The sequence below is a fragment of the Labeo rohita genome, chromosome 15 (assembly GCF_022985175.1).
Source record: "Labeo rohita strain BAU-BD-2019 chromosome 15, IGBB_LRoh.1.0, whole genome shotgun sequence".
Classification (NCBI taxonomy): domain Eukaryota; kingdom Metazoa; phylum Chordata; class Actinopteri; order Cypriniformes; family Cyprinidae; genus Labeo; species Labeo rohita.
Window position 1 is genome coordinate 21628148 of NC_066883.1, and position 16686 is coordinate 21644833.

At 35.7% G+C, this 16686-nt stretch overlaps 2 protein-coding genes across 4 annotated transcripts in view; one reads left to right on the top strand and one right to left on the bottom strand.

Annotated features, from left to right (window-relative positions):
* Positions 1-439: 439 nt before the first annotated feature.
* ccdc153 (coiled-coil domain containing 153) lies at positions 440-9053 on the bottom strand. 2 transcript variants are annotated; one of them, XM_051128942.1, is made up of 8 exons: positions 8871-9053; positions 4781-4909; positions 4622-4687; positions 4392-4511; positions 2789-2881; positions 2534-2664; positions 1943-2134; positions 440-1649 (listed from the first exon to the last, which is right to left on the bottom strand). In XM_051128942.1, exons 2-7 carry the CDS (start codon positions 4848-4850, stop codon positions 2006-2008), a joined length of 609 nt encoding a protein of 202 aa, XP_050984899.1. In that variant the 5' UTR covers positions 4851-4909; positions 8871-9053; the 3' UTR covers positions 440-1649; positions 1943-2005. The 2 variants fall into 2 exon arrangements, with proteins under 2 accessions (XP_050984899.1, XP_050984898.1); XM_051128941.1 differs by having other exon boundaries at positions 8730-9053.
* The window catches only part of cbl (Cbl proto-oncogene, E3 ubiquitin protein ligase), a 42425-nt gene continuing 32546 nt past the window's right edge, over positions 6808-16686 (top strand). For both annotated transcript variants that reach the window (XM_051128939.1, XM_051128940.1), the window contains exons 1-2: positions 6808-7303; positions 13946-14193. In XM_051128939.1, the coding sequence (XP_050984896.1) occupies positions 7157-7303; positions 13946-14193 (395 nt within the window). In that variant the 5' untranslated portion in view covers positions 6808-7156. The remainder of the gene's footprint in view (positions 7304-13945; positions 14194-16686) is intronic.

Genomic DNA, 16686 nt, shown 5'->3' on the forward strand with positions numbered 1-16686 from the left:
TTTTGCTGGTCATGTTGCTGGTCAAGGACCAGCGTGAACCAGCAAAGGACCAGCTTAAACCAGCATCAAAACATACCTACCAGCATATGCTGTTTTTTTCACCAGGGTTGGCCGATTGATGACCTTATGGTAGTGCCATATTTAATATTTGACAGAAGAGTACTAGTTTAGCATCACTGGTTTGTCACCTACAGCTGAATGTATAGTGATTTTACATTCTTTTTAATGTTCTAAAACATATTATCAAAGGTAAGTAACAGCATAGGTAATGTTATTTCTCATTTTCGTTTCACAGTGGAAGTGCTGTTAACATCCCTGAGTGCAGGTACAGATAAAGTCATGTTCATTTTGCCGCCTTTTGTTCTCTGGCGGTGCTTGAATAAGTAGAACAACCGTCTCACTTAGATATAAGTGAAATATAAAGCTCTGTTTGCTTTCATCGGCTTTCCATTTATTCAGATTTGCAGACATTGTTTATCACAGACTGCTGCGCATCAAAAATGTCACTGTAGTCATGAACTTTCCATGAATGAAAAATTATGACAATGTCAGTTATTTAACATGTAACCGCATAAACACAAGAATCTGTGTAATCGAGATTTTTTTTGTACTGAGATAATGTTTGTAGAGCTTATTCCAGACAGTCAGTTCTCCTGAGGAATCTCACATCCATAAATCAACAGCTGGCGTCTGTCAGGGGCATTAGAGCATTACTCTTGGACTCGTACTAAGTAGAACACAACAGGTAAACATCCTACACTTTCTATAGGGAGATGAATAAATCATAAAAGGGATATTACGTTATTTTAGTAAAATAATTTTGGATTTGAAACGTGAAAACGCTTTGCAAATTGGAAGAGCGATAAAAAAAAAAAAATAGAACAACAGAGACACCTGCTGTAGACAGGAAAAACTGCACAGTCTGATGTAAACGGTTTGGATCATGGAAATTCATTTAGGATTCATTTGAAGGACAGTTCCGTATGAGTGAATTGTTTACATGGAAATTTAGGTCCAAACACAAGATGGCTTATTAATACAATGTTTAAACTGCTTCATCAAAATACGCTAATATCAGGTATGGTAAAATTGTCCAACTGTCCATTATGTTTCATAATTCAAAATGTAAACAGTGTTCACTTTTTATAGGATAAATCAACTGTAAAATCAGATGACTTGAGTTTTCTTTTTAGAAACTCAAGACAACCTCGACCTTCACATGTATTTTTTTCCCCATTTGAAACTAATTTTAAAAGTCACTAATTTCAATTAAAGTCAGCTTGACCTTTTTATGGTGAAGTGATAATTAGGACCATGTTTTCAGATCAACTTTCAGATCAACACTTAGACCTCAGTTCAAGTTGATATCGGTACAAGCCAGCGTCGGAAGACTAAATATATCTATATATATCTTCAGTTAGTCAGAAAGATTATCCAGAGAGTTGAAAGTCTCTTATTCTCACCAAGGCTGTATTTACTTAATCAAAATACAGTAAAACAGTTTGCTGTAAAATATAGTGACAAGTTAAAATGACTTTTTCTATTTAAATGTATTTTTAAATTTTATTCCTGTGATGGCAAAGCTGAATTTTCAGCAGCCATTACTCCAGACTTCAGTGTCACATGATCCTTCAGAAAGATTTGCTGCTCTAAAAAAAAGAAAGAAAAGAAAAACCTTATCGTTTGTGTTGAAAACAGTTGTTCTGCTTAATATTCTTGTTTTAATATTTTTTTCAGGATTCTTTGAGGAATAAAAACTTCAAAAGAACAGCATTTATTTAGAATAGAACAATTTTGAAACATTATAAATCTCTTTACTGTCACTTTTGATCAACTTAATGCATCCTTGCTAGCTAAAAGTATTAATTTCTTAAAAACAAAAAAATAATATATATATAAATATATACATATATATATATATATATATATAATATATGCATACTTTAATGTCAAAGGTCAGATATCTTGGTCCTGTTCTGTTCACAGCGCTCAACTGAAGCCGTTCTCATATGTGATGCGGGTTTATCCCAAAGTCACTGAGCGTGTCCTTGACTTCCTGATGAATGACTGTACTCTGTTCTTCCCACTGCAGTCGCGTCTCAGCCAGGTGAGAGAGCAAACTATCCAGACAGCCCTGTACCAGGCCAATAGACACTAATTAATAAAAACGTACTCAATTTAAGATGAAAAGTAGCTTATTAAATGGGGCATGTCTCGCCATCTGGCACGAGCATTTAGAGGTGCAGATGGTCCCTACTATGCTAAAATACTAAATGCTGAAATGGATAACCTTTTGGATGGCAATTAGATTTGTTAACACTTTAATTAACAGTCCGTTCAATTTGTTTTACTATAGCATTAATTATAGCTCATTTCGTCGAGGTAGATTACTCTGTCACGCTTTAAAATGTCACCAAGCAATTTAAGCTAAGCTTTGTGTAATGCTGATAAAACATGTCATCCATTTTAGCATCTAATATATATTTTGACACAGTGTTGATATTTCACTTATAGAGCCGTGGCTCTGACTTACATGCAGGATTCTCTCACACTCTCTCTCCATACTGTTCAGTTTGCTTTGGAGGTCAGAAATGATGGCATCTTTTTCTGCTTCTGTCTTCTCTCGTTGCTCTCTTTCTGATTTTAATTTAACCTGACATTCGGCTAATCAAACAGAGGCCTTGTTTGTCATCAGCATGTCATTGGAGAGCATGACATGTTGTTTGGTTAAAACACACACTTAATATGATAAGCACGAGAATTTGAATGTGTTAATGCCTGGACTTACCGAGCTGCGTTTCAAGCAAGTCTACACTCACTTCAAGCCCGTTCACTTTAGCCTGCAGGTCTGTTTCCATAGACTTATACTGACGGTTGAGATCTGAAATCAAGAGTAAAATACAATACATATTGTTTTAGAAATCAATTATATCAATTATACTTAAAACTTTTTAATAAAACATACATTACATAAGTCACATAATGACATTTGTAATGTTATGTTATGTTAAAATCTATAAAAGATTTCCATTTCAAATAAAAGCAAACAATCCTGAAAAAATAGTTTACAAATTTAAATATTAAACTATTTCCAACATTGACAATAATATGAAATGTTTCTTGAACAATAAATCAGCATGTTAGAATGATTGTTGAAAAAACTAACACTTTTATTCAGCAAGAATGCATTAAATTAATCAGAAGCGCTGTTCTAATGAAAAAAAAGAATTTTCAACATTGATAATAATACAATTATAAAAATGGTTGTTGAACACTATTCAGCATATTAAAATAATTTCTGAAGGATGATGTGACACTGCAGTAATGGCTGCTGAAATTTTTGAAATGACATTTTATATTATATTAAAATAGAAAACCTTTGTAGGTTATAATAAAGTTAAGACAGTAGTTGTAATAATATTTCACAATATTACTGTTTTCATGTATTTTCTGCTCATTAAGGCTACGTTCACTGATTAAAATACGGGGGAAAAAGAGTAATATTATGTATAATATTGTGAAATATTATTGCAATTCAAAAAAGTGGTTTTCTATTTTAATGTACTTTAAAATAGAATTTATTACTGTGATGCAAAGCTGAATTTTCAGGATCATTACTTCAGTCTTTAGTGTCACATGATCCTTTGTTTTGGATCCTGTGATATTTCAGGATTCTTTGATGAATTAAAAAATGCAAGAAATCTTGTGTAAACATACACTACTGTTCAAAGTTTGGGGTCAGTACATTTTTTCTTTCTTTCTTTCTTTGAAAGAAATGAATACTTTTATTCAGCAAGAATGTGTTAGATTGATAAAAAATGATAGTAAAGACTTATATTGTTAGAAAATATTTCTATTTTAAATAAATGCTGTTCTTTTTCACTTTTTATACATCAAATCCTGAAAAAAGCATCAAAAATGAAGCAGCACAATAAATAAATCAGCATATTAGCATGATTTCTGAAGGATCATGTGACACTGAAGACTGAAATAACGGCTGATGAAAATTCAACTTTGCATCACAGAAATAAATTACATGTTAACGTTTATTAAAATAGAAAACTGCTATTTTAAATTTAATAATATTACTTTTTTCTGTATTTTTGATCAAATAAATGGAATTTTGACAAGCATAAGAGACTTTAAAAAACATTTAAAATCTTACTGATCGCAAACTTTTGAACGGCAGTGAAAGTAAAATATTTTGACACATTAAGTATCTGGAAAAAGCAAAGATGTAGCATTCTTCAACATGTGCAACGTGCACTTTCATTTTCATCAGGTATTTCCAAAACAATACAGCATAAAACATTAATATTACAAAGTACATATTGTTTCATGCAGGTGCATTATATAAATAAACCTGGAATAAAGCAATATGCTTTACAGACCTGCAGTGATGTCCTTCATGTCTGATCGTTCCTGACTGAGCACCTGCTCCAGATCTCTGATTTGACTTTTCAAGTCATCTCTCACTGCAGTGGCCTGACGCGTTATACTAGTCCTCAGAGCTGAAAAGATTTGCAAAGACGTTCCTTTCTGAATGTTTTAATAGAAATGAACATCAGCAAACAGACTAAACTCCTAGAACAGGCCAATTTAACAATTACATTCGCCTTACCAAGATGTTCTTTTAAAACAGCAACGTCTAAGGCACTTCTCCGATACTTCTCTGCAAGTCCATCATCTGTAAGATGAGGAAGAAAAGGAAATATAACATTGTAAATACTACACTATGTTGTGTTTATAAAAATGAATGATGTAATTTATGGAAAAACACCTTTTTCTGGTGTGCTCTTTTTGGACTTTTCCTTTTTGCTGTTTCCTTTCCCTTTCTTCTTTGGTGGCATGGTGTAAAGATTCCAGAAGCAAAAGTTTCATTGTGTCTGTATTGTGTATACAGAGCCGCCTGGTAGCGTAGGCGTGGTTAGAGAGAGGCGTTAGCCAATCACCTCTCGAGAATCCCAATTACAGTTGTTCTACGTATCCGCATTGCACTACGTTACAGGCTGGTTGCTTGGAAGTGTGTTTAGTTGCTAAGCGCGTCGTTTTGTTTTATGAACAATAAAGTCTTTTCAGATATTTCTGAATCGCTTAGAAGCTTTAAAGAGAATCTCACGATTTCATTTGACGTATAGGACGTGGAGGACGTGTAGAGGCAACTCTCATTCACAAGTGTTTACTTTTCTTTCAGTATAGTTTTTGGATATTTGTAAAGCGACTATGAACTGAAATTATTAAACATGATCAAGCATCATACAGCGGTGAACTTACAAAAACATATTAGACCAGAATCCTTGGAATTTGACAAAAAAAAAATCTGCATAATTAATCTCTAAAACCCGGAGGGCGGCGAAAGTACAATACACAAGCGCTACTTATCCCAGTGCTTTGCTTAGCTCATGAATATTAATTACGCCGTGCTTACGTTGCTTGGTAACCTTCCTAGTGCTCCGGTTACGTGCCCTATTTAATATTCATTAGTCAAGCTTTTCGCCATAGTAGGAGGAGGGAGGCGGAGAAAATGTGAGACATGAAAGAGGGCGAGGTCTTACAGGCGGAACAGGAAGCGCAATCGCACAAGCACGGGAGGGGGAGGTCGAAGGCGGTGTTTATTTCCCTAATGTGTTTATTTGTCTTATTTCAATAAGATATAATTTCGCGAACTAATATTGCACTCTCATGTGGAGAAAGACGTGTAGATCTGTGCTGGGTTTATAATAAACGGGGGTGAAAACGTTTTCCCTTCATAGGCTTTGCTCGCAGGGGCTCTTGACTTGCTCAGCCTGAACTTCCCGTTGCAAAAGTAGTGATGGGAAGTCCGACTCATTTTAGCAAATCGGTTCTTTCGAACACGTCCCCTCAAGAGAACCGATTCAACTATTTTTGTACGTCACTTCGCTAACAGGACATCCACAGGTGGTTTCAAAAACATCAACTTTAAAACTTTTGACTAGTTTTTTCTCTCTCTCTTTAAAGCGTATTGTTTCTTAATAAAAATAAAAAAATGTTTTATTTTATTTTATTTTTTTTGTGTGACCCTGGACCAAAACCAGTCTTAACTAGCCCATCAAAACTTATTTCTACGCTTTTTTTCCCCTTTTTTTTTTATTTTTACATGTGACCCTGGATCAAAACCAGTCTTAACTAGCACAGGTATATTTTAGCAATAGCCAAAAATACATTGTATTATCAAAATTATAGATTTTTTTTTTCAAAAATCATTAGGATATTAAGTAAAGATCATGTTTCATTAAGATATTTTGTACATTTCCTACCGTAAATATATCAATTAGTAATATCCATTGCTAAGAACTTCATTTGGACAGGCGATTTTCTCAATATTTAGATTTTTTTGCACCCTCAGATTCGAGATTTTCTAAATAGCCAAATGATGTATGTTTGTCCTATCCTAACAAACTATACATCAATGATGTATAAATGATTTATACATCATATTTAAAAAAAAAAAAAAACCCTTATAACTGGTTTTGTGGTCCAGGGTCACATATCTGGTCAGCGCAGCATTACACTGTATCTGATGCACGTGAATATAATGTTTAATATTTATGATATGACTGGCGATTAAAAAGGAATAAAGCATTCTAAGTCATATGATTATTCATAGGTTTATTGTGTTTACGTTTTGATTGTGTTTATTGTAATTCAATGTGTCACTCATGTGAGTCATTTAGAACAATAGTATGCACGTACTAGATTTATTTTTCAGTCCGACCAGTTTTGTGAACCGATTCAACTGGTTCATTTAAAAGATTCGATTCAGTTGAACGAATCGGACATCGCTCTGCAGAAGCGCACAGATAGAGAAAGAGAGAGAGCTGCAGGAAAAGGGAACATCACGCACGGGGTGTCGATGTGAAAGCAGTTGTTCCTCCACGTCCAGACACCCATCAAAACTTATTTCTACGCGTTATTTTGAACGGGATCCGCCGCACTACCCGAGCGCATACAATACAGCGTGAAACGGTGGTTTCCTGCACGGGGGATTTAATGGGAGTCTTGCATCGATAAAGCGCTTCTCCCCCCCTTGACGGACCCTCGCTCGAACCGAACCGGACTCGGGCGCTGTCCTCACCGGGGGGTAACCGATCCCAGTTATATTTTGACTAGGAAACGAACACTCCGGAGTCCGAATATGGCAGGAAATCTGAAGAAAGGTGGGGGGCTTATTGGCATGATGAAGGACGCTTTTCAGCCTCACCATCATCTCCACCACTCCCATCACCAGCCCGGGGCCGTGGACAAAAAGACGGTGGAGAAATGCTGGAAATTCATGGATAAGGTGAGTGGCTATCAATCAAAACACCAAAGATAGATACAACCAGAGAGACAGAGACGCTGTAGCTAGCAGCCTCGGTCTCTTGTTAGCTTAGCCGGATGGCCTGCACGGAGGAGTCCTAATGCAATATGGCAGGGCAGCTCTGCTAAGGCAATTAGCTGAATGGTTTGCAGGCTAATAAACTATATTCAGCCGGCCAAACACTCTGGGAATAGTCCGTTTTAGAGAGTAGGTCATTTGCGGTACCCGTACACCTCAGCTTGCTTAGTAGGACTTGTGAATGTGGTACAGGGTCCTGTGCTAGTCGTGCTAGCTTAATAGCTTGTTGCATTTCGTTAACTAGTAAATATTGTTTATATGGTAAGACGACTAGGAAAGGTTTCTGTTCATATCAATTCAAATGTGACCCCTTCAGGATGCTCAAATGAACAGTGTGGAAATATCGAAGTTGGTTAAGCAATCAGTATGTGACATTACAAATCTTGCTGCTGGTCAGTCACTTGATTAAATTGCATTTTCTCGGTGTAGACGTGGATAGTGGGCAGTTGGTGGATTGATTTGCTCTTTCAACCACTGCTCTTGTTCCTTTTTTTTCTGAATAAACAGGAAGTGTCATATAACTTTTTTTCTTATCTTTATGTACTTGCATTCTGTTTTTTAAGTGGAATGTAAACTGTTGTGTACCAATCCCATGGCTTTTGACAGCTAAATATGCCGTTGTATCAAAAACTAGTTGTTTTGGGATTTAATGTAGATCTGTTTAATTAGGGTTGGCCTTATGATTAGGTATGGATGTAGCTGCTAGGCACACAATCCTTACTTCACACCTGATTAACTGTATTACAGTACTGTTTTTGATATGTGAAGACCTCTGAATGATCAACATGATCAAAACTTTTGCACACAATCTGCTACTTTCCATTTTTTCAACTAAAAAGACTTTGTCAAATTGTAATGATGTCCACCTTAAAGTTGTTTTTAAACGACGTAAACGTAAGAATAACTTTTGTTTAGTTAATATTATAAGATGAACATTTAATAGACTAAGGTTTTACAACTCAGCATTTTATGTTAGTGCTCTGCGCTGTGCTATTATTAAAATTTCATTGATTTACATTTCTATACATCAGAATTTAGATAAATATAAATAACAGCAACTCCACCACATTTCGTATTTTTCCTCAGTTCAGGCCTTTAGATAACATTGAGGTATTTTCTTTAAGTTTGAGAACCATATTCTCACTATATCATACTATGAGCCATAAAAGTAATTTATCAAACATGGTACAAAACATAAAACACATGCAACTTCTTTGAGCTCTTTTAGATTAAAAAAATATATTTCGGCAATAAAGTGTTCCATTCCAAAGAAACATTTTTCATATGTTAGGCTTTACAAAGTTACTATACTAAGAATTTAATCTTTTACCTGCTTGTCTTGTAAAACTTTAAAACTTAAAACGTTTATGCGAACATCTGTCTACCGGAGTGGTTTTCTTTTGTTGAATTTGCTGCCTCACAATACAAAAGTTAAAGCTGCAGTTCATGGAAAAAAGTTGTGGTTACTGACCTCACACTTCCTGTGATGTTCACACTGATACATGAGCGAAACTGTGCATCTGTCACAGGGGGTTCATTTGAAACTTATCCTGTTGATACTTCGATGCTAAATATGGTGTTTAATTTAGTACGTTTTGAGGTGCATGTAAAGGAAGACTTTGTTTTTTTTATTATCATTATTGGTAGTGCAAGATGATGCTTGCTGTTTGAAAACTTTGCAACTTCCTATTTGTTTAGTTTCACACTGGGTAGTTTGGTTAGTGCACATGTGACATATCACATTGTCTTCATAAGCGAATCTCCCTGTTTTTGCAACATAAGATTGTAAATTTCCACTTTTATGTTAGATTATAAAACCTTTCAATGATTGTTTAGTACGAACGTCAGGTTCGGTGATTCAGGAGACGTGGCATTAGGAGAAGTTCCACTTGCAAAACAGGCTTTTCTGAAAGAAATGTTTCTATGACTTAAACTTTTAAGTCTATCTTGGCTTGGCTATTTATTATCCAAAGTTAACATTTTCATGTTATCCATTTAATTATATTCTCTAAATCCTCTGTAAATATTCAACCTCTTACCAAATACATAATAGCTCAGTTGTGGTTGTTCCCTGTGAATCTTAATATGCAAAAACGCTGCATAGTCAAAAACTTTAATATAGAAGTTCTGTATTTGACTACGGGTTTTTCCCGTCTCTTCCTCTATTGTGTTCGCCTTATTTACAAACATGAATTATCTACACTTTAATTTCCTCAAAGTTTAGTAATTATTAGTCCACAGGTCAATTGTAGCTGTTGTTGATTGTGTATTTGCATACTTTGATAAGGTTCTTATGCTTTGAATCTATTTTTGAGTGCGTTATTGCATTGGTACATTTTAATCAACTTCCTGGTATCATTTCTCATGCCTGAGACCAAGCAGACTTATTATTTATCCAAATTCAGGTTATCGCTGGAAGCCATAATGAACACACGTCTGCACGTGAACACGTAAATGTGTATGCGTGTTCGCTGATAATTCTCAGGACGTCCTGTCGCCACAGTCTTATCTCTTGGCTGTCAGGACTGGGGGTGCATGAGAGCCTGAAGCTTTGGAGCACAAGTTAGACCCCCAAGTGATGTCATCAGCTCTCCCCACCCCCCAATCACAGCTGGTCCTGTGCTGAAGACTAAATAGATAAGAGCGGCTACAAGTACTCGGAGCAGCTGCACGTAGCGCCGGCCTCTTATTGCTGGAACGTGTGTCTGCGACACGGCGCTGCTCAGACTGCTGGGGTGGTGACATTTGAGCAGTTTCCCGTTTCCTCAAATTTCCCACCCGCGTCTTAATCAATAGTTCAGAAGGTGATGATGCATGGCTTTAGTCCAGACAGAAGAGAGCCGCTATGTCTGAATTAAAGCAAAGGCTATTGGACCATCAGTCTATCCATTAGACTAAGTTGTTTGGCTAATGAAGTGGTTTGAGGCCATGCACTTAATCATAATGATTTATTGTCTGGAATGGATGTTTTTTTTTTTCTTGGATGATTTCAACAGCTTTGTGGCCTCCAGTAGGGTTGGAATGATGATATACATGTTGCGGTAAAAATGTAAACTAGTAAAAATTTCGCTGTACAGATGACCAGCAGTCTGACCAATCATAACGCCGAATCCATTTTGTCTGACAGACAAATCAGGACAGGAGAGTGGATTAACTTCAGCAGACTTAAACCTGAAAAAATAGTTCTGATGGTCATTCATGTTTATTTCATGCTTTAAGTAAATATGAACAGACGATCAGTTCACGTCCCGTTTGAACTGAGGTGCTACAGCGATCTGAAATATATTAAAGAGCCACAAAATGGTATTTGTTTAAATTTCTTTAAAAAATGACAAAATTTAAAAGCTGAGACCTTGTTTCATACCACAGGTAACCTGCTATGTCGTATCTGTGAGCACGTTGTCAGTTTCCTCTTTGCTCCACAATGTATTTTTACACCGCATGAGAACATGTGTAGTATGAGACTGGCATTGTTTGTCGGACATAGCAACTGTAACTAAGGGAGCAGGTCTTTGTGAAGAGTCAATTGGTATGGAACTATTGAAAAGTTTCGTGTTAGTTAGGGCCCAAGCACCACGGTGCGAGGACCCTATTAGAATTGCTCTGTTTATTTTTATTTTTTGAAAGAAATGAATACTTCTACTGCAAGTATTATGCTTTAAATTGATCATAAGTGACAGTAAAGACATTTATAATCAGGGTTCTATGCTTACTTTTCTTTTTAGGAGCATTTGTGCTCCTAGCTTAAATTTAGGAGCACAGTCAAAATATTAGGAGCACCTTCTAATCAATAATCAAAAAATCTGATTAAAAATGAGCTTTCCCGTTACGAGGTGATATGTGACTCCTTAAAGTGATTTACAGGTGAAATTTGGTTTTACCTTTGTTAATGGCATTTTTTAACTTTATTAAAAGTATGTCATCTTTTATGTCAATTTTTTAAAAATTTGTATTTCATAAGCTTTTAAAAATGTCTAATTAAAACAACAGAATAAGAACAAGTAGAGTAAGAAGTTACCAATCAAATGAAGTTAGTATTAACAAAATTAATTTGTACTCCAGAGGCGGGACAGAAGAACCCAAAAGTGGCTTGTAAGCGTATTTTCATATGTTTAATGAGGCTCAGAGGTGGCATGAGAGCAATCAGATTTATAAATATAATATAGAATATCCTGAATATAGAAATATTAAATAATTTAAATAACTGAAAAGATACTTTAAAAATGAAACTGCCAGTAGGTGGTGGCAAGTCACTGATTTAATTACTGAATCATTCATTCATTTGATTCATTTCGAACGGCTGTTTCATTTAGGAATAAAGCAAGTGACTGTCCTCATGAATGGGATATTGAATCATTCATAAACGAAACAACGCTGTGTTTGAATGGAGATGCGCAGTGTTCAGTTGTGACTTGTTTCAAACTATTTTTGATGATGAAATAGAGCAAAATCAGGTAATAGTGTTATGAAATGTAAGTCACCTAATATTAACTTCTTGTTTATTTTACTGTTGCATTAAATGAATATCTCATTTGCAAACACCCTTAAAAATCATTAAAAGTTGTCACTCATTCTAGTTCATCCCAATCTCAAAAAGTTTCATTATAGTCAACAAAGCTCTCTACACTGCACAATGAATTTCTTATTTACACTCTCTCTACATATTGTTTATGAAAGGATTCATGAGATATGTCTGTGATGCACTATTCAACGTTGCAAAAACGCGTAGAAACCTTTGAAGCTCCTCTCAACGCAAACACAAATGTGCTTATCAGGTCAGTCGCACATGGTGCTCCTAAATATTTTTTCTTAGTTGCACGCAGTAGTTGTCAGTCACATTTCCTATTGGAATTGCTCCACTTATTATTTTTTTAAAAGAAATGAATACTACTACTGCAAGTATTGTGCATTAAATTGATCGTAAGTGACAGTAAAAACATTTATAGTATAACAAAAGATTTCTGTTTTACATAAATGCTGTTGTTTTGAACTTTCTATTCATTAAAGATTCTAAAAAAAAAAAAAGTATTATAGTTGCCGCAAAAATATTAAGCAGCATAACTGTTTTTAATATTTATAAATGTTTCTTGAGCAGTAAATCAGCTTATTAGAATGATTTCTGAAGGATCATGTGACACTGAAGACTAGAGTAACGATTCTGAATATTCAGCTTTGGTATCACAGGAATAAATAATATTTTCAAATATATTCAAACAGAAAACAGTTATTGTTAAATTGTAATATGTTACAGAATTGCTTTTTTGCTGCACCTTTTGAGTTGGAGTTGCTGGTATATGTTCGTAAGATTAGTTTTCCTGTTTTGAGTCTTTACTTTTTAACACAAGTGTTACATAACATCAGGCTATTTTTTGCACTGATGTCAGGCTTTATTTGTCATGAAGCTTTTATAGAAAGTAGAAATAGATTAAAAATAGAAAAGAATAAATCCTTTATAGTTTCACATCTGTTAAACTCTTATTTTTAAATGAATGTGTTTTATTTGTAAAGTGTTTAATTCAAAAGTAAGCTAACACAGTTATTACATATATAAATTTTTCGCTGAGTTAACAGGAAAAAAAAATTATATTGTATGCAATGCCAGCCAACCCTAATCTCAAGCATTAAACTCCTATAGCTGCAAAGTACACAATGTCATTCCCGGTGACCAGCTGTAAATGTTGTGGAAATTGAGATGACAGCAGATAGTGCTGTAGATTGCAGAGCTGTGTCTTTTGTGCAAACATAGTTGTCATCATGTGTAGTTCACAAAATTCTTTTTGGACTTTAAGATTCTTCTCTCTGGAATGTTCTGGTGTTTGACCTGAAATGGTTTTGTGTGTGTATTTATGATTCGGTTAACAGTTTTAAAGCCCTTGTCAGTGTAGCTTATTTTTTTTCTCTCAAACTGCAAGAGAAAACTTGCAAAATGTTGACCCGCAGAGGATATGAGGTTAGTTTGCAGTTCTCCTTTCTTGATCGATAGTCAACTTAATGCGCCTTTGGAGAATTGTACAGAATATTTGTATCAAAATATTTGCACAGAGTTTGTTGGCTGCTGTGTTAACAAAAAAAATATATCCCTGGACATGGATGAGTTTTTCTGTAAAGCTGCTTTGAACGTATTGCGAAAAAGCACTATGCAAATGAAAATGAAGTGAATTGAACGTGAAAGTGCGACGTCATAGCATAAAACAAACGTTTATAAGCAAATTAGATTTATCCAATTGCAATCTTTTGTGTACACTACCTTTCAGTATCAATAAAATTTGTTTGGAAAGAAATTGTTTTTTTGGATAGAGAACTACTTTTAGTCAGCAAGGATGCAAAAAAGTGGCAGTACAGACAAATAAAGCTTTTTATTCATTAAAATGTCATATTTTCAACATTGATAACAGAATTTCATTGTACTTGCGTAAAATCCCAAGCCATTTACATTGAATACACTGTCGTTTCTGTTAGCTCAGTACTGTAGAAACCCACCATTTTCACTTTTGCTGCTCACTGTTTTGAAAAGATACCATATTTAACGTGGTTTGCTTTTTGTAGGTGGTACGATTATGCCAGAACCCCAAGTTAGCCTTGAAGAACAGTCCTCCGTACATCCTGGACCTGTTACCAGACACCTACCAGCATCTCCGCACTATCCTGTCCCGCTACGAAGGCAAGATGGAAACGCTGGGCGACAACGAGTACTTCCGCGTTTTCATGGAGAACTTGACCAAGAAGACCAAACAGACCATAAGCCTGTTCAAAGACGGCAAAGAGCGAATGTTCGAGGAGAACTCTCAACCCAGGTGAGCTTCCCGCACCAAGTTTCCACTTTTAGTGCCTTCATAAGCTGCAAACGTCCAAAAAAGGCAGGTTAAGTACATATCTATAGAGACCAAATAAGGTAGCAACATTTTCCATTTGACGAAAACGTTGGGTTAGGTGTGAAAGCAGACCTCAGAGATCTCAAACCACCTTCCTTCAGACGTTTCCTGAGCTAATTTGTGTTTTTGGAATGCCTTGCATATTAATTCAGTGTGGGAGGCAAAAGCAGAAGCGGCGAAACATGGTTCGTCAGTCCTCGAATAATGTGAAACCGGTCTCTTCGTAGAATTTGAGTAGAGGTTACGTTGAGCTAAGCTGAAGCTTAAGTCATATATCAAAGATGCAAATTAAGTAGAGCATGTAAGCGCTTGCGGATCAGCCAGTGGTCTAAGATCGTATCAGGCCAGTGGTTCTTCTGCTTCTCGCTGGGCTTGTGTGAGGAATGTGTAATGCAAATAGCCCCGGTCACAAGGAAGAGCGTAACTGAAGCCAAGACCTTACAAGTAGCGTTTCCAGGTGTAACCTTCATCGAACCCTAATATCATTTGTTATTCAACTTCACATTCTCCTGCCTTTTCAGTGTCTTTATGCAAGCTAAAAACAAGACAGTTGTTTCATTTTCATAGCACAGCCTTCTAGCCAATATATCATATATGAAAATCATATACGCCGTTTATTTTTGTGTATGAAAATGACATTTAATGGGCCCACTGAAGCATAGAAACCAATGTAAGATGCGTTTCAGCTTAAGTCTGGACTAGAATGACTCTACACTATGATTTAAAAGTGGACACTTCATTTAGAAAGCTACACGTCCCACACATTCCCACAAGTCTTGCACACTGTAAAAAATGCGAATGCGTATTTTCGAGTTTACTAACATTTTGAGTCTAAAATACTAAAAAAAATTCCCCCTTTCTTGAAACAACATAAAAACCCTTGTTGTCCCAACTAGTCAAACACAGATGTCTGGACAAAGAATTTCATACTGTTGAAATGTTAAGGCTTTGTGAGTTCCCAGCATGCATTGCAGAATGAAAAAATTATGCAGTTACTGTAATAGGATTATTGTTTTGCTGTTTTCTGACTTAAACTTGTTTATGTTTTGTCATTATTGTTAGTTATTTGTTGCACTGTGATGTAAAGAGCTCATCTTTTTAAAGGAGAACTCCACTTCCAGAGCAACAGTTTACAAATAATTTACTCACCTCCTTGTCATCCAAGATGTTCATGTCTTTCTGTCTTCAGTAGTAAATAAATTATGGTTTTTGAGGAAAACGTTTCAGGATTTTTCTTCATATAATAGACAGCGCCCCCGATTTTGAACTTCCAAAATGTAGTTTAAATGCAGCTTCAAAAGGCTCTAAATGATCTCAGCTGAGGAAGAAGGGTCTTATCTAGTGAAACGATCAGTCTTTTTATCGAATAATAAAAATTTGTTTACTTTTTAAGCACAAAAGCTCGTGTAGCACAGGCTCTGGGATGTGCGTTCTTCGATCATTTTGAACGGATCTTTAATGTGACTCGGGAAGAACGAGTCGTCTCGGGGGAGTGATTCGTTCAGTTGCACGTGCGCAACATCCTATTACGTTCTGTACTGGAATTGGTTCACCTGTTTGGAGTCTTCGGGTTTTTCGAATCGTTTGTTCATCTTATGGAGCTGTCACGTGATGAACGAACAACTCAAACCCGAAAACTTGTCAGATAAGAGGTGAGGTGAGCTAATCATAGACTAAAGACCCAGGTAAACAATGAATTAATCTTTTCTGTTTCTGGGTCTGTGGTTCCACGTGACCTTTCGACGTGATGTCGTGAACGTGGATCTCAGAGCCTGTGCTACACAAGCTTTTGTTCTTAAAGTATACAAATTTTTATTTTTCGAAAAAACGACAGATCGTTTCACTAGATAAGACCCTTCTTCCTCGGCTGGGATCTTTTAGAGCCTTTTGAAGCTACATTTAAACTGCATTTTGGAAGTTCAAAATCAGGGGCATAATTGAAGTCCATTATATGAAGAAAAATCCTGAAATGCTTTCCTCAAAAACCATCATTTCTTTATGACTGAAGACAGAAAGACATGAACATCTTGGATGACAAGGGGGGGTGAGTAAATTATTTGTAAATTGTTGTTCTGGAAGTGGACTTGTCCTTTAACATTTGTTGTTTGCAACCGTTCTTGATGTTTGTGTGTCTAGTTTCAAAGCCTAGCATATGTTCAACCACTGACATTTCTTTGCTGGATATATTAGTCTTGTAAGACGTCTTACAGACAAAGACAATGTTGTCTACATATTAGACTAAGTTATCCATTAAGGTTGCTATGACAATTAACTGTTTGTCATTTGTAAATAAACAAAAAATTGATACATAAAAAAATCAATTACCTCAACGACAGTAATTGTTGTTTCAGTTGCTGTGACAAGACTTTTTCTATTAGCAAAATAAGACGATCAGCATTGCATGAACAAACAAAT